Source organism: Mytilus edulis, chromosome 4 (assembly GCF_963676685.1).
Source record: "Mytilus edulis chromosome 4, xbMytEdul2.2, whole genome shotgun sequence".
Classification (NCBI taxonomy): Eukaryota; Metazoa; Mollusca; class Bivalvia; order Mytilida; family Mytilidae; genus Mytilus; species Mytilus edulis.
The window spans coordinates 79,492,774-79,511,402 of NC_092347.1; the positions used below are offsets into that span (position 1 = coordinate 79,492,774).

Here is an 18,629-nt window from a genome sequence, read left to right on the forward strand (position 1 = left end):
TATAACAATGGCAATTTTTCCGGCTGACTTGGTACAGGACATTTTAAGAAAAAAATGGAGGGTTGAACCTGGTTTTGTGGCTAGCCAAACCTCCCGCTTTATGGCAATGTTAAATATATTTAAAATAACAACATTACATGACAGGACTACAATACAAATAAATAGAAGAACATATATAACAGAGAAACACACAAATAATAGCTATCAAAAGGTACCAGGTTTATAACTTAATACGCCAGACGCGCATTTCGTCTACACAAGACTAATCAGTGACACTCAGATAAAAAAAAGTTTGAAAGCCAAAACAAGTACAAGGTTGAAAAGCATTGAGGACCAAAAGTTCCAAAAAGTTGTGCCCAATACGGCTAAGGTTATCTGCCTGGGATAAGAACATCCTTAGTATTTAGAAGGCAGAAAATTTACAAAAATGACTATATAACAGATATACATGATAACACCGAAGTGGTGAATAACTACAGAATAAAACGTATACATAAAACAATCTAACCCAGCACATAAAAAAAATCACAGCCGAGTTAGCCGAAGAGATCAACTCACAAAGTGGCGTCACATTTGAATTCCTAAGAATTTCCAAAAAAAGGATATTTAAAGTTTGCCGCGCTCATCAAGATCATGAAGACCTCACCACGACCGTACTACGACCGTACTGCGTTCTGCACGATCGCACTACGATCGTCAAAATTAGCACTTTTTTCACAGATCGTAGTGCGATCGTGGTCTACTGTAGTGTGACTGCGGTGTTATACGGGCTCTGAAAAAAAAAATGCAAATTTTGACGATCGTAGTGCGATCGTGTAGATCGCTTCAAGGCCAATGTACGGTCGTGGTGAGGTCGGAATGATCGTGATGAGTATATGGCCAACTTTCAACATGTGAAAAAAAATCATGGCGAAATCAGGTCGTTTAAGAAGCATAGCGAGAGCACAGTTAGATCGTGGTAAGGTCACAAAGATCGCTGTACCATCGTAGCGGGAGCGCGAGTCTAGTCTCATTGTCAAATGAAATACTAGTATATAAAAGCACCCCAGTTTTTTTTTGTCTGTATATAATTTGAACCTCATTTCCCCCACCTTATTAGCAATATACCAACTTCACCTGCATATGGGATATACATTTCCCAACTTATTCGATATTCAAGAGCTTGCAGCTCCTACTCAGACTTTGTAAAACGTCACCAGTGTCTGAGCAAAAAAAGTTTATGAACCAGGGGTATGTCAAAGAACGTCATGTCCTTTTTCTAAAAAAGTTTACGGAAGGTACCAAGACCTTGTTGATAAATATTTTGTATCAACTTCACAAATAATACAGATGGTCTTTATGTATAGATTCTGCGTACTGACGTTGTTTGTTATCTTAACTACGTGATATATTGTTCGTTTATTTTGTCTTTGTTCAATTATTAATATTACTTTTACTGATTGGTCTGTTTTATGTGATATCTATTTGACGTGGCTCGGTACTTATACATCCCGTCCATGTGTTTATATCATCTTTCATTTTTGCTGGTGTGTTTTGTTAAAGCGACTTTTTGTGTTTCCTTGTTTTTTTATAACGTGACGCTGTACTTTTAAAGATGGCGGCATTATGTTATTTAAGGAATGACTGTAATATTTTTTCTGTCGTTGAAGAAATAACATAAAAAATGTGGTGCACACTGATTAACGCGCGTAGCGGGTTATTTGACAGTGTGCATAACATTTTTTTTATGTTATTTCGAATAGACTGACACATTATTACAGTTATTTGTTATAATCTAATTCTATATATTCAATTTTAAACCGGCGTAAATCATGAAAAAACGTTGATGACGTCATGGTCTCATGACAAAATTGTGTCTATGATATGATAAACAAAACGACGTCAGCCAATCAGAAGACGTGTTACATCCAAAATTAAATTATTGTTCTATCATATGTTATTGTTCTGTTATAAATTTGATAATACTTTGAATGACAAACGAACAATTATTTCATTCACGTAGTAGTATTATAATAACCACATATGGATTCTTAAAAATTCTAAAGAACTGCTGGGTAATTTTTAATCTCGGCCGGTTTGTTTCTGTAATCAATTCTAACGTCATAACTTTTGATTTTATAACCCTGCATACCACCATTCTCCATGCGAAATTATAATTGTTTTGAATAGACATTGAACGACTAAAGTTCTTTTTTGTGACGATTGCATTTGTTGAGCTGTTGATAGATGCTTTTTGTGTTTTTTGTATAAGTGTGTTTTTCTTGAGATTGCAACACAGAATAGACTGCTGTAACCTTATTTTGACTATTTTACCGATTAAGTCTGTTTTGTTCACGCATCGTTGTAAAAATAACGGAATTTGATGCTACTGTCATAAATGCGAGAGGTTTAGCGCTATAAAACCAGGTTCAATCCACCATTTTCTACATTTGAAAATGCCTGTACCAAGTCAGGAATATGACAGTTGTTGTCCATTCGTTTGATGTGTTTTATCCTTTGATTTTTGTCATTTTTTAAGATAAGATGATATTTTTATTCCAATCAAAGGGTCCATAAAGAGCAAAGTAATTTATTACAATGATTTTTATAATTGGCACAATAATGTTGGCCATTTGATGAGGGACTTTCCGTTTTAAATTTTCCTCGGAGTTCAGTATTTTTGTGATTTTACTTTTTTCAATTAATTTAAATAGCTGAACCATGAGTTCTGGTAGATTTTGGTGGAATGCCTGTGTTGTTTTCGAGAATTCTACGTCACTAGTAGTTATCGCAGGTACCAGGATTATAATTAAAGACTCATCAGTGACGCTCAGTAATGTCAATAAGTAGGAATTGAACAGTGTTCTTATTGAACATGATGTCGACGTTATTGCTGAGAGCGTATAGTTACATGTAGATCATCACGATATGAACGTGGTAAGATCGTAGAATGATCGTCGTAAGAGCGTGTTATAATCGTAGAAGAAGCGTGGTATAATCGTGTTGCAATCGAATAAGTCGTGGTGTTGTCGATGTGAGAACGTGACAATCGTAGTGGGGTCGCAAAATAAGCGCGGAGAAAACGTGGTGTGATCATAGCGGAATCGTTGTAGAAGCGTAATGAGGACGTAGTAGCATCGTGAAAACAACGAAAACCTACGTTTTCATGCAGCTCTAACCGCGACCTTACCACGATCTGAATTTATTTTAGATCGTGGTGCAATCGTGGTCTAGTGTGACTAGGGGTCCGTGTAACACTTATCAATTCAAAGTTTTAAAAAGTTTTGAAATTTTAGATTTTTGGAATTTTGATCAAAGTTTTAAAATATCAAAATTTCAAAGTGTGTAAAAGTTTTGAAGTTTTGAAATTTTAACCAAATTATTAAAATATTAAAATTCTAAATATCGTTTTTAAATTTGATAGTTTAGAAATTTGATCAAACTTTTAAAATACTAAACCTAACGTGCAATTTTGATTATTTCACTTTTTGAATGTTTGGTTTTTTAAACTTTTGATTAAAATATCAAAAATAGAAAAGGGGCAAAAAGAGGGGTACCTGTAAACTGGGAAACGAAATAAAAGTGAAACGAAACGAAACAGAATGAAATGAAAACAAGTCATGCTGATACATAAAAGTTAATGTATAGAATAAAACCACAGGTACGGACAGTTCTATGAGGTGAAAAATAGGATGACAAAATAAATATTTCTCAAAAGAAGATAATTCATTTTGAACCAAGACACACGGCTCTGATAATGACCATTTTACATGATGATTTACCCAGCACCCATATTTTAGGAGTAACAGTAAAAACTGATTAACTCGCAGTAGGTCAAATAGTATGGTTAGGCTGGGTATATATGTGTTTTCTGCTGGACTTTAAGCAATAAAATGGTTCAATACACGTTGAATTATCTCATTTGATTTCAACTTTTTCTTTTTTTTCTCTACTATTTCTTACTTTCTGCAATCATGTCGGTAGATGAATAAATCTTTAATGATCATCTTTAACGTTTTAATCAGCAACAATTTCCTTCCTTTATTAATTATAAAAAAGAAGATGTGGTATGATTGCCAATGAGACAACTATCCACAAAAGGCCAACATGACACAGACATTAACAACTATAGGTCACCGTACGGCCTTCAACAATGAGCAAAGCCCATACCGCATAGTCAGCTATAAATTGTTGGCCTTAGATATTCAGCTTTGAGCGTTCCTGATCCAGAAAAGCGCTTCGGTCGTAACTTTTAACGTTTTATTTTCATTTTTTTTCCGTTTACATGACGATTGTATATTGCCTTGTATCAATAATTTCAGTTCTAAGTATTTGTACGGTAGGAAATCTGAATTCATGGTGTCCCAATGAACGTTGTGGTATCTGGAATGTGGGAGGTTTTCGATATCTTATTACGCCGAAATTAAGAGTAAAATCAATTATCGGTAGCCTGGAGTCAGGAAATTTTTATAAGGTTTCTACATAAACTCTTCATAGATAGTTACCCGGGTGTAAATTTTTTATTTGCGCCTGACGCGCGTTTCGTCTACAAAAGACTAATCAAAGACACTCGAATCAAATAAGTTTAAAAAAAGCCTATAAAACCAAATTAAATTAAAAAGGTAAAAAAATTTAAAAAAATAAGAAACGTCAAAATACAACTTATCGTTCTGGTTTTGTAAAAGCTGAACACATTCATCATATTTATCATAAACGTATACCATACACATTATTTCCAGGCTTCACATTAATGTAAAAGTTGCCGTTGTACATTATGCCCCCATCTATCCACTTGTAGGCGTCGGCATTTTGAAAATTAAAAAAAATATTTTGAATATTTTATATTAGCGATAAATGGTAATCTTATTTGGGAATCTGATATATAATTTATATATTTTTTTTTAAATTTTATTTTACTTGGATACATTCCCGAGGGGCTTCAATAATGGTACATAAAAATATTTTGAACCCCAGTTTGATAGGGGAAAAATCTGTGCAAGCAGAGGACAAAACAAATATCATCTGAATCCAGATTCCCCCCATACCTTAAAGTGTTAAATTTTGAACCAAATAATTTGATCAATAGCGATAAAAAAAACTTCATAAATGAAATTTTAAGAGCTTAGCGCGATTTTTTTACTTCAATAAAACAACTTTTGGAGTTAAATGGGAGCTCCCTTAGATAACGTTTGGACTGATGCTTGTAAAAAGTATATGCATTTATCATATACGTAGCTCCATTGGGGGCTCTAAATCAACCTCTGTTTTTTCAAATGGCACATAAAAGGAAATGGGGTTTTTTTTGGTATCAAGAGATATCATTTTTCCGTATTTGTTATTTATGCATTTTTAAATTATCGAACGATAATCAACTTGAATCAAAGTAAAAGAACACAGGTACGTCCAATCAGAATGGGACGTGTAAAGAGAGTGCCACGCTGTCAGCTGCATGATGGATTTTTCCATTTTTGGCCATACACCAATGTTGCTCTCGAAAAACCAGTACATTGTAAAATGCTGAATTTCAAGTAAAGCATTCACCTACAGAACACTGAAAACTGAATATTTGAAAGTGAAGTATATATAAGAACCGAATCAATTGAAGAGGTGTTTTGCCAAAAGGAAGTTAATCTGATGTACAATGGTTGTCTTCTGTTGATGTAGTTCATACGTGTTTCTCGTTTTGATATAGATAAGACCGTTGGTTTTCCCGTTTGAATGATTAACACTAGTAATTTTTGGGGCACTGTATAGCTTGCTGTTCGGTGTGAGCCAACGCTCCGTGTTGAAGGCCTTACCTTAACCTATAATGGTTTACTTATATAAATTGTTATTTGGATGTCGAGTGTCTCATTGGCACGCATACCACATCTTCCTTTATCTATTAAACATACCAAAATACATCTATAAGGGCTACTTTGCCCGAGCCAGCTGAATCCTGAGTTTCTTTGAAATTTGTATGTAAAGAACCTATTTTGAATTATCGATTTTTGGTTGTCAGTGACAAATATTTCATGAATCAGGGATAGCAATAAATACACCAGGGAGGATTTGTGTTTGTTATTCATTTGATGAAGACATTATCTTTCAATTAGTTTAATTGAGGTCTGGAGCTAGCTTTATATATATATAGCAGTCCTTTGTTAATTTATTAACATTGTCATTTTGATTACTTTCTTATGTTTCCTATTCTGACATAGGACTTGGATTTCTTTTAAAGTGTGTTTAATTAACTGTGTGAATGTTAGTTCATTCTACATTTTCTAGAGGTAGAGGGGGGTTGTGATCTCACGAAACATGTGCATTTGTGGGTCTGCATCTGTCCCAATTCAGGAGCCTCTGGCCTTTTTGATGCCGGTTTAAATAGGTGCCGTGTGTATATGTTTCCCTCTTGTCGCCCCTTTTCTATTTTTGATATTTTAATCAAAAATTTAAAATATCAAACTTTCAAAAAGTGAAATAATCAAAATTGCACGTTAGGTTTAGTATTTTAAAAGTTTGATCAAATTTTTAAACTATCAAATTTAAAAACGATATTTAGAATTTTAATATTTTAATTATTTGGTTAAACTTTCTAAATTTCAAAACTTTTACGCAATTTGAAATTTTGATATTTTAAAACTTTGATCAAAATTCCAAAAATCTAAAATTTCAAAATTTTTAAAACTTTGAATTGATAAGTGTTACACGGACCACTAGGGTATTAGATTTTGTATTATCAACTATTTTGAAGAGACGTTACTTGTTGAAACGCTCGTCTGATGCAGTAAACTTGATACTGCTATTGTTTCTCCCATAGCTATTTCGTTCAGAAAACACATAACGTTACATTTTCAACTTGTTCTAAAGCTAAACATGGCTGTTGCACGAAGCAACGGTAAGTGAGACAGTAAGCCTATCTTTGTTTTCATTCTTTCTTATTCGAAGCTTATGTGACCGCAAATGAGAGTTTCTTTTGTTCTAATCAAACAAACTTTCGGGTTACATTTTGTAATGCGATAACACTTAAGACGTATTCATTTAATTTTGATATTGCATCATATATTGTCAAGCGAAAACAGAAAGTTTGGGTCATGAAATAAAACATCATATCTATAATTTTTCTTTTAATAATGGTTATAATAAGTAAAGCCACTCTGAGTAAAACATTTCTGCTCAGATTTATAACAGAAGTTCCAAACTGTAGTAATAGACATTTGGTTACAATAATATCTTGTTTTCGCTAATATAATGTTCATGTTTGTCAATTTAGTATAAAAACGTGTATTAAAGTTCTGATGAAAGTATCGTTTAACAGCACAATGTTAAAACAATTATAATTTTTGATCATAACTGTACAAATGATAAGCTGCATTAAGGCCAGATTCGATAGCTCCTTGTATCCATCCATTGGAGTACGAAATTGCTTCTCCAGCTAGATAAACTGGATGTTCTGGTTTCATCAAAGTTTTCATTCCATCGATGTACTGGTATGGCTGGACACAGGAGTGTGCTCCTTGTGCTGAATTATCGCTGAACCAAGCCTGAACCATTCCTACTTCAAACTCGCTCTCCATCTCAGGATGAATTTTTGTTATTTCTCTAACTGCGCTATCAATTGCTTCTGCGTGTGGCTGAGAACCGAATATAAGGGCGTCTTGTTCCCAAGCATAGACAACCAAGAGCCCTCTTTTGTTTGGTGGAGGTTGGTCATTCGGACTAGGATAGTGTAGCTGACCAATTGGTAGATTCGTTTTTGAGAATCCACCTTGACCAACGTCCTTTTCCCAGAATCTGCTTTTGCATTGAAGAGCCACTTTAGTCGATGCTCGATAATGAATATTTCTAAACACCTTGCGTTGCTCTTCTGGAATATCACCTTCTATCTGGCGTAGAATGGTCAATGGCACCGTAATAATAACGGCATCTGCTGTGTATGTTCGGTCTGTGCCTGTTACTACATTTCGTGCAGTAACTTCAACGTTGTTTTCCTTTTTTTTAACAGTTCGTACTTTCGAACCAAATGTTATTTTTTTTGATAAATCAATAGTTTTATCGTTTGATTCTTATTGAGGTTTGATAAAATTCTTGGCAATGGTATCCATGCCGTCAACTGGAGTTTGCTAGTCATTTTTCCACCATTGGCCTAATTCATCTCTTAGATGTTCAACTAAGCTAGTCCCAAACGCAGGACTGTATGTTGCAACCTAATAAAGATAAAAGAAAATATCGTACTTGTACATCCTCTCAACAAAAAGACACTAAGTACATACATGAGAATGCTCTAAGTCACTGAAAACTAGCTCAAAACCAACAACAACCAATAAAAATATATCATAAATCAATGACTAAATTATCAATCAATACACATCCAATATTAAATGGATTTAGTGTAAAGACGTCATTTACATTCAGAGCTCAATGCCAATATACAGGTATCGAAGTTGTAATTTTTTACGAAATAAGTAAGTTTTGATGCAGAAATAATATGTATTTGTAAGACTTTTCATACATAAATGAAAACATTCGTTTGTGGTTCTTACAAATACGATATATGCCCATGGTTGGTGAAAAAAGATTTATAATATTACATTTGAAAACTTGGTTATAAAGTTTTCTATCTGGTCACATAATTCTTTTTTGGTGTATAATCCTTACAAAATATACTTTTGAAAATTATGTAGCTTGCAAACAAGCGCTATGACCTATACTTTTTTTTTAATTAATTTAAGAACACAACATAAGCTTATTACTTATATACAACAAAAATCATACCATCATGATTTATTTACAAGTTCAATATCTATGATGAGTTTATCTATAATATAAGCCGTTTTGATAATGAACACAAAATGAGTGAACATCCCATTACCTGCAATCCTCTGATAGCTGCTTCCGGCCATGGACGGTACGATGATTTTGGCTCACAGTTACCATCTGTTCTTAGGAATTCCTCCACAGAAAGTTTGCTCCATTTTTCAACCCATCCATTCCACCCATCATGTGGCCCTTTTTCATTAATTGATGAATACAGTTCGTCCATTACTGGTTGCATTGTGCACTCATATAAATCATCTACAATATTTAAAACAAAATCTATGTTTTACGGTTCCCGTTTTTTAATTTAAGCAAACATATTAATGAAGATATTTCCTTCTTAATGTTCCAATTGCCCTTTAACAGATCGGTGTTGGCCTGGTTAAGTTAAATGCTTCCAAAGAGTTGCGTACAGTATGCTTTCCAAATCTTGTGATTGAACTGATCAAAGTAATTTCAGAAGTGCATACCCGATATGTAGTGTCAGACATTTTATCAATCCACGAAGACATAAGAATAAAAGAAGAAAATTATGTTGTTATTTTCTATCAAGTTATTGTTTTTTATCGCACCTTTAGTAGTCTTATAGACCCAAATAATTATTTCAAAATATTTTTATTCATTTTTAAAATAGTCAGTAATTTTTATTTAGAAAACGCATAAAGGCCATACGTATCCCCTCCACACTAGAACGTGTATTAGCTGCTAAGTTCGAATCCCATCCAGGAAAATATTGTGTAGAGTACATTCGATTATTTTCTTTCCATTCTGAAATGAAAAACTTTTTATTTTTGCTTGTGAATTTATTAGCTAGAAAGTAAGTGTAATGTACCTTATAACATACAATATATAAGGCAAATGGTACCGACTTGAAAGATCTACCTGTATTGGTACATGATTGTATTTCTTATTAATTTACTTTTTAATAATCAGGTATACAAATTTTAGGAAAATTATATAAACGTACGTTAATTGCTCTTTTTGGTGAAATCGTTTGCAGCTTTATGATGTGTAGGAAAATTCCCGAAAAACTAACTGAAAACTTGACAGACGATTTCCGCCATGATGTTGGAGCTATTTTATCACCGTCAACCCAAATCTACCTTTCTTGCATGTTTACACCCTTTGATAATATCAAGTTTATAAGGTAATTCCCAATCTTGTCTCATAGCCGTTATCAGTAATTTTTGGGAAATTGCTGTGCTATCATTATTTTTCTGTATTGACTGCACTGTTGATTTCCCAAGGTATCACATGCTTTTCAAGATATTATGTGTTTCGGTATAATCCTGATTTGAATTACATATTTACGTATCTATTTTTGTCTGTTTGAGAACATTAACATCCAAAATGTTTGAAAAACTGTGTCAAATACCATAAAGGCATTCCAGATCAGGGGTAAACAATATAGTGTTTCGAAATATTTTGACATGTTACAAACACTGAAATTGCAGAAAATGCAAACCAACGATTACACTTAGTCAACGCAGTATTACATGATTAATATGATTATTCAAGAATAACGGGATGTGCACATGATACTCATATTTCTAGTTATCGATTTTTTTAATCTCTGGTCGATAGTACCGGGGCCGATAGGCTATCATATCTCGATAGTACAAATCTCTCTTAAGGGTTCATGTGGACCCTATGGCTAAAATGGCCGTATTTTCACCTCAAAATTTACTCGGAGTACAGACAAACCTGCGCATCTGTAAAAAAATTCAGTCATAGCATGCCCTAGATAAATGAATTTTAAATATGTTTTATGTTTTAGAAAAGTAAAAACTTACCAGGATTTTGCCGTGCACTTTTTTTCATTTCTCCAGAAGGTGCCAAAATAAACTAAGTTGGGAAACAGGTTTGAGAACTTCCCCACTCGTCAGGTAAAAATTAAAGTGAGCATTTTTAATTGACATGGACATTAGATGGACAATAGATACCCGACAATAATTGGTTATTTAAACTGTGTACCTGAGTGGACCATATCAAGGTAAACTCAACTGTTTGTTAATTTTATCGTCTTCTGCAGAGACGAAAAAAAGTGTACGGCAAAATCCAGTTAAGTTATGAATTTTCTAAATCATACAATGCATTTGAATTCTATTTATCTAGGGCATGCCATGCCTTAAAACTTTTCCAGATGCACAGGTTTGCCTGTACTCAGAGAAAATTTTGAGGTGAAAATACGGCCATTTTAGCCATAGGGTCCACATGAACCTTAATTTCATCTACATAAGACTCATCAGTGACGTTTAGATTAAAATAGTTACAAAGCCAAAAGGTACAAAGTTGAAGAGCACTGAGGACCCGAAATTCCAAAAAAAATTGTTCCAAATACGGTTAAGGTAATCTATTCCTTGGATAAGAACATCCTTAGTTTTTCAAAATTTCAAAGATTTGTAAACAGAAATTCATAAAAATGACCATAAAATTGATTATCAAGTTAACACCGAAGTGATAACTACTGGGCTGGTGATACACTCGGGGACGAAACGTCCACCAGCAGTGGCATTGACCCACTGCAGTTTTTAATACGCCAGACGCGCGTTTCGTCTACATATGATTAAACTAGAAATACTCTTATGGTTAACACACTAACATAATTTTATCGCATGTGCAAAAAGTAAATACCATTCAACTCATTCCAATATGTCAAATAGATGACAGTTTATCTCTATCCATAATAATATTCAAGATAATAACCAAAAGATTTACGAAAAATGGTTAAAAATTGACTATAAAGGGCAATAACTCGACCATTTCGGTCATGTTGACTTATTTGTAAATCTTACTTTGCTGAACATTATTGCTGTTTACAGTTTATCTCTATCTATAATTATATTCAAGAGAATAACCAAAAACAGTAAAATTTCCGTAAAATTACCAATTAAGGGGCAGCAACCCAACAACGGATTGTTCGATTCATCTGAAAATGTCAGGGCAGATAGATCTTGACCTGATAAACAATTTTATCCTGTCAGAATTGCTCTAAATGCTTTGGTTTTTCAGTTATAACCCAAAAACTGCATTTTACCCCTATGTTCTATTTTTAACCGTGGCGGCCATCTTGGTTGGTTGGCCGGGTCATCGGACACATTTTGTAAACTAAATACCCCAATGATGATTGTGGCCAAGTTTGGTTTTATTTGGCCCAGTAGTTCCAGAGGAGAAGATTTTTGTAAAAGTTAACGACGACGGACGCCGGACGCAAAGTGATGGGAAAAGCTCACTTGGCCCTTTGGGCCAGGTGAGCTAAAAACAGTTCAACATACCTCCGTGTTAGTTTTGCATGTCAGTCCAGTATTTGTAAAAGAATCATTATTGATAGTATTTATTGAAAGATACATAAACAAAATACTGTTATAGAGGACCATTCAACGGTTAGTGCTTTCTATTATAGAAAACAAACTCCAATTGTGCAATGTCCAATATGATTGTATGAATAAAAATTAATAGAGTACTATATCTGATATTACATTTCAACCTACATAGTTTTAAACTGAAACAAATAAACAATGTTTACCATAAAACACATTCAAAGCGCTAGATCACTTAATTTAATAATCAGATATACTGATGATGTTCGTCCCATTAATAATTCAAACTTTTCTTATGGAGTTCCATTAATATAGCCTTCAGAACTTGAAATTAAAGAAACAACATGCCTCAAATTAGACGTTTACCTTCAATGTGACATAAGCTGGCATCTTAGTACTATAATCTATGACATAGGAGACGATCTTAATTTTTAAATTATCAACTTCCCTAACCTTAGTAGCAATATACCAACTTCACCTTCATATTGGATATTTATTTCGCAACTCATTCGGTATCCAAGAGCTTGCAGTTGTTACTCATATTTTGTAAAACGTCACCAGTGTTTTAGCAGGAAGTTGATGAACAAATGGTATGTCAAAGAACACCTCGTGCTTTATCTAAAAACAGTCACCGGAAGATACCATGCAGGACCTTGTTGATTAATATTCCGTATCAACTTCACATATAATACACGATGGTCTTGAAGTATAGATCCTAGGTACTGACGTTGTTTATCATCTTAATTACGTATTATAGTATTCTTTTATTTGTCTTTGTAAATTATAACTTTTTCTGTTTAGTCTTATTTGGGGGGGGGGGGGGGGGGTTATATCTATTTGACGTTGCTTGGTACTTATACATCCCGTCACTGTTTTTCTTTGACATATTTGTTTGTTTTCAGAGTGATTATGATTATAATACAATGTTGACTGCTGAACCCCTTATTTTCATACATATTCACTTATCATGTCTGTTTGTTTGTTCACACCTCGTTGTAAATATAATAAATTTAATACCACTGTCATACAAGTGAGAAGTTTAGCTAGCTGTTAAACCAGGTTTAATCCACCATGTTTTACATAAGGAAATGCCTGTACCAAGTCATGAATGTGACAGCTGTTATCGTTGATGTGTTTAAGCGTTTAATATTGCCATTTGATTAGGGACTTCCCGTTCAGAATTATCCGCATTCATGAAACGGATATTGCATAACGGTCAACCATTATATTTGGTATCCATTGGAAGTCGTTCTTTCTCGTAACTCTGTAAGAGCAGTTTTTGTGTAAAGTTTGAACATTCACTAACGAAGATACATACTAGTAAATGGCATGAATCTATGTGACAGTCGAGAAATAGGCAGTTGACAATGGGAGAGTTAAATGGAAAAGAATTGTGACTATTTAGGGCATGACTGAAACAGGCCCCTTTAAGAAAATATCTGGATCCACCACTGGATAGAGACGTCCTAGTATTAGTGAGCTTACTACTATATTGATATAAAATTGAGAATGGCAATGGGGAATGTGCCAAAGAGACAACAACCCGACCATAGAAAAAAACAACAGCAGAAGGTCACCAACAGGTCTTCAATGTAGCGAGAAATTCCCGCACCCGGAGGCGTCCTTCAGCTTGCCCCTAAATGTTGGTTATTGAATGACGTAACATCATCAACATATCTGCAAGTATTAAATAAGATAAACCTTATCTGATGACAAATATCGAACCATTAAAGAACAAGAATGTGTCCATAGTACACGGATGCCCCACTCGCACTATCATTTTCTATGTTTAGTGGACCCTAAAAATTGGGGTAAAAACTATAATTTGGCATTTAAATTCGAAAGATCATATCATAGGGAACATGTATACTAAGTTTTAAGTTGATTGGACTTCAACTTCATCAAAAACTACCTTGACCAAAAACTTTAACCTGAACGAACGGACGGACGCACAGACGGACGAACGGACGCACAGACGAACGGAGCCACAGACCAGAAAACATAATGCCCCTCTACTATCGTAGGTTGGGCATAAAAACAAAGGCTCAGATAATCACAAATTGAACTACCTTCAGCATGTAAACCATCAGAGAATCCACTGCGAAGAGTTTGTGTTCTTCCACCAACCCTGTGTTGTAGCTCAAGTATCTGGGTCTAGAATAATAAACACAAATTTAACAAACTTATAAGTTATCTATTAATAAAAAGATGAGAAAGACTTGAGAAAAGATTTTATTTTATATATAAAATTTACTTTTAATATCCATACGTACATTGTATCCAACTTTTTCCAATTCAAAAGCTGCCGAAAGCCCTGCTAAACCAGCTCCAACTATCAAAACAGATTTGCCTGTCACTTTCTCTTCTAAACCGTTCTTTTCTGCGAAAAAACTTTGACCATGTTTATTGTATGCTGATTTCAAATCTTCATTAACTATTGTCATATAAAACTTTTTGCATTCGTCATCCTGTTGAATGGGCGTTCTTGTGGTATCTTGTTTGTTTGGTAGTGTTCCGATGTATGATGGACAACTAAATATTGGATGTGTTTCAATCCTAAAAAACATATCAAAGTTAATAATAATGAATGATTATAAAGATTCTAACGGAAATCCAGAATTCACTGACATATTTGAAAGGATAATTTTCAATAATATGGTCATTTTTATAAATTTCCTGTTTTCAAAACTTTGAATTTTACGAAAAACTAAGGATTTTCTTATCCCAGGCATAGATTACCTTAGCCGTATTTGGCACAACTTTTTGGAATTTTAGATCCTCAATGCTCTCCAACTTTGTACTTGTTTGGCTTTATAAATATTTTGATATGAGCGTCACTGATGAGTCTTATGTAGACGAAACGCGCGTCTGGCGTACTAAATTATAATCCTGGTACCTTTGATAACTATTTCTGGTCATGTAACTTTGCACAAAAGGAAAGGTAAACAACTTAATTCCAATAAATGATCATATTTACGAGATTTTATTTCAGAAGAAGAAATATTAAATAGCAAAAAAAAAAAAACCTAAATTCTGCGTGCTCTACTTTACTTTTTGGCTTTGTGCTATGTTTTAATATAAAAAAAAAAAATTGTTTTTTTAGGAATAATAAGAACCTCAATTTTACACGAATTCATTATAAAAATGCACGAATTTAAAGAACAGGTAATTCGAAGAATGTCGAGAGCATTGGAATTTACGAAATACAGTTATTTTATATAGCTTATATAGGGGAAACTTAATTTTTCTTTATTCATGAATCATTGTTCACGCATCGTTGTAAATATAACAGAATTTGATGCGACTGTCATACAAGTGAGAGGTTTAGCGCTATTAAAACCAGGTTCAATCCACCATTTTCTACATTTGAAAATGCCTGTAACAAGTCCGGAATAGGACAGTTGTTGTCCATTCGTTTGATTTTGCCATTTGATTAGGGACTTTCCGTTTTGATTTTTCCTCGGAGTTCAGTATTTTTGTGATTTTACCTTTTAGTTATGGAATTGGTTAACATTTAAAAATTTAATCACGTTTTATAAATGCATCCTACATAATAAATACAAATTGTCCAATCAAATTCAATACAACATTCTGTCCTTGATACAGTAAAAAAGATAGTTCTGCAAATTTTTAATACACTTAATAAACTCATCATAGATACCAGGACTAAATTTAGTATATACGCCAGACGCGCGTTTCGTCTACAAAAGACTCATCAGTGACGCTCGAATCCAAAAAAGTTAAAAAGGCCAAATAAAGTACGAATCGCACTTATTTTTACTATAGATTAATCTTTGAATTTCAAGGTTAATGTTTTTCTGATTTTATTGAATTATACTTGGTATAATGTTTGAAAATATAAATGTTTGCAACATGATCAGAATGGATGCTCAGTAAAAGACGACCGATCAACCTTAATTGTATAAATTAAAAATAAATGTGGAGGCATTCTAACACATGTCAATGAAGGGGACGAAAGTTCACTTAACATTGTACCAAAAAAGCCAAAAGACTGGAAAACGAACAACGAACTCATTCTAAACATCGTCGATGACCTAAGCTGCAATGTCACTGCTACACTATGGCACCCTATCGTGTGGATCACTGCAAACGACAAAATACTGTTTAAAAAAAAAAGTGCTACGCAACCAGGAAATTTAGAAGTGTTATTTAAAATTTTTTTTATAGCAAAAGTCTAATTTCATATTTAGTATCATTTATATGAAGCATTTATATAGAGATCTTGTATATATCTCATACTTTCCCAGAATCAGTTTAAGATGAATATTGATATACATTCACAATTGGGTAGCGGTGTTATTTAGCAATGACCTCTGTTGGTAGAAGTTTAAGCCGAATTATGAAGAGAAAGTATATTGTTGGTTTTTGGAGAAGACTTTATAAGTTGTTTTACCTGGTGCCTTATCCTTGTCTAATTTTAAGCAATGAAAATATAATTTTACTAGTGAGACATTGTATTTTTTGTAAACGTTATTGTAAAACGTTGACGCTACATGGGTCTTTTTTTTTTTTAATAAAAGCATTCAGGAACAAGATAGAGAATTTTAAACTATTTAGTAGATAAATAATATAAGTATAAAAATGCATCGTGACTTTTATAAACATTACATTCAAAACAAATTATGAATAATTAAGATCTGGGAGGAAAATTAACTTTGAAATTGAAAACAACTGAATATCTTTTAATTATTTAATATATACTTACCTCTCAATAGAAGATTTACTCCGACTTGAATGACTTGGACTTGTTTGAAACTTAGAACTTTTTTCAGCCCTCCAATTACAAGTTTGCTTCGTGAGATCATCCTGAAGTTTCAAATAGATTTTTACTTTATTTTCATGCATGATAATGACAATTTTGTAATGAAATGGTCTAGAAATTTTAGAGACAGTAAGTTCTGTTGAATTAATCCCTTTTTCATACTTATATAAATATATATCAACTCTTTCTTATAAAAATAATAAATACTACCTTAAATTTCCTACGAAAAGTTTTCCAATCTTAAAATATTTCAAAGTGCAATTCAGTTACTTTTCTTGGTAATCCTACACACCTTGTTTTCCAGAAATCACAATTCATGCACTGTTTGATGTCATTAAAGGTATAATATACATTTGCACAATGTTACATAATTGAATAGATTAGAGTACTAGAGTTTCGCTGATTTATTGAAAACTATTTAAACTATATGCATGACTTGTGGTATTTTAAAAAGATTTTTTTTTATGTCTGATTGAAAGTTTATTTTTCGCAATTGGTTGAATTATTCTATTTATTTTCCCTCAATCTAAAGCATTTTAAGATTTCTAGAGTGTTTGTCTATTATATGTTTATATGCTTATAAAAAAATATTGTGTTGTTTGAGTGGTGTTAGTGCTCTTTGATGCTATATATGATATACGTTTATAATTTCGACTTTTTATTTTGTATTACAAATATTTAATTATATCATTCAAGACTTCACTTGAGTGGGATTTACTGTAGCTCTAGCATGTAAATTCTGTTAATCATAAAAGAAATAAAAAATTACGTTTCTCCAACAGTAAATTCTTTACCTGTTTACAAACATATCAAATGTTGGAGAAACGGGATCACAACCATCAAAGATGAGAGATTAACAACACAAAAGACCATCAAACTCTCCAAGAAGATCTAACAGCTCTGGAAGTATGGGTACTAAATTGGGGAATGAAATTTAGTGCAAAAAAATGCTAGCTAATGAGCTTCAAACAAAAAACAACACACTTCTACCAACTAGACAACCACATACTAGAACAAGTACAAACAAATCCTTACCTAGGTCTTAATATATCTGATGACCTTAAATGGACCAGCCACATAAGGAAAACAACAATCAAGGCAAGTTGTACACTAGGGTTCATGAGAAGAAACTTACGCCAGTGCCTACAAGAGTGCAAAAAAACTACCATACTTAGCCATGGTAAGATCCGTACTAGAATACGGTGTTGTCAGCTGGGACCCATTCACCATCAGGGAAATAGAAAAAATAGAAAGCATACAGAAAATAGGAGCACGCTTCATCTTGCATGATTATAAATCAAGAGAAACCGGGTGCGTCACAAATATGCTTCCTAGGCTGAAACTATCATCTCTCCAAGAACGGAGGCGACATCCGAGGCTGACTATGTTCTACAAAGTGGTTAAGGGATTGGTGCCGGCTATCGATCCAACTGATTACTTACAAGAGATCCGAAACAAACGCCAAGTCAAGGCAAATAACTTTAGTGACTTTCAATACAAAAACATCGTAGAAAGACAAGAAACCAGAAATAGCAGATCATATATTGATTGACTGCAAAACAGACATCCAAAAGAACTTTTTTCTTCCAAAAACAATAGTGCAGTGGAACCATCTGGACGAGGATATTGCATGCCAAAAGACAGTTGAGGGTTTCACGGCTGCCCTCCAACGGCTGGACTTACCAACCAGCTCTCCTTACAATGCGCATATATCCGCGGTCGGATCACTGTGTAACATACAGATACAGAAA

General features: G+C 33.5%; 2 protein-coding genes across 2 annotated transcripts; both read right to left on the minus strand.

The window, feature by feature from the left end:
• Nucleotides 1-7,070: 7,070 nt before the first annotated feature.
• Nucleotides 7,071-9,675, minus strand: LOC139520653 (uncharacterized). The gene is made up of 3 exons (XM_071313505.1): nt 9,448-9,675; nt 8,831-9,033; nt 7,071-8,165 (listed from the first exon to the last, which is right to left on the minus strand). The coding sequence occupies exons 1-3, from the start codon at nt 9,521-9,523 to the stop codon at nt 8,082-8,084; spliced, it is 363 nt and encodes a 120-aa protein (XP_071169606.1). The 5' UTR covers nt 9,524-9,675; the 3' UTR covers nt 7,071-8,081.
• A 4,255-nt stretch (nt 9,676-13,930) lies between these two features.
• LOC139520654 (uncharacterized) lies at nt 13,931-17,185 on the minus strand. Its single transcript, XM_071313506.1, has 4 exons — nt 17,171-17,185; nt 16,822-16,922; nt 14,369-14,651; nt 13,931-14,249 (listed from the first exon to the last, which is right to left on the minus strand). The coding sequence occupies exons 3-4, from the start codon at nt 14,537-14,539 to the stop codon at nt 14,022-14,024; spliced, it is 399 nt and encodes a 132-aa protein (XP_071169607.1). The 5' UTR covers nt 14,540-14,651; nt 16,822-16,922; nt 17,171-17,185; the 3' UTR covers nt 13,931-14,021.
• Between the last annotated feature and the right edge of the window lie 1,444 nt (nt 17,186-18,629).

Coding starts and splice junctions, on each gene's coding strand:
- LOC139520653 (XM_071313505.1), bottom strand. CDS start 9,523: ATGTACTCTACACAATATTTTCCTGGATGGGATTCGAACTTAGCAGCT. Junction 9,034..9,447: donor TTCTAGTGTGGAGGGGATAC/GTATGGCCTTTA, acceptor TAAATATTGTAG/ATGATTTATATGAGTGCACA. Junction 8,166..8,830: donor CAGCTATCAGAGGATTGCAG/GTAATGGGATGT, acceptor TATCTTTATTAG/GTTGCAACATACAGTCCTGC.
- LOC139520654 (XM_071313506.1), bottom strand. CDS start 14,539: ATGACAATAGTTAATGAAGATTTGAAATCAGCATACAATAAACATGGT. Junction 14,250..14,368: donor TGGAAAAAGTTGGATACAAT/GTACGTATGGAT, acceptor TTATTATTCTAG/ACCCAGATACTTGAGCTACA.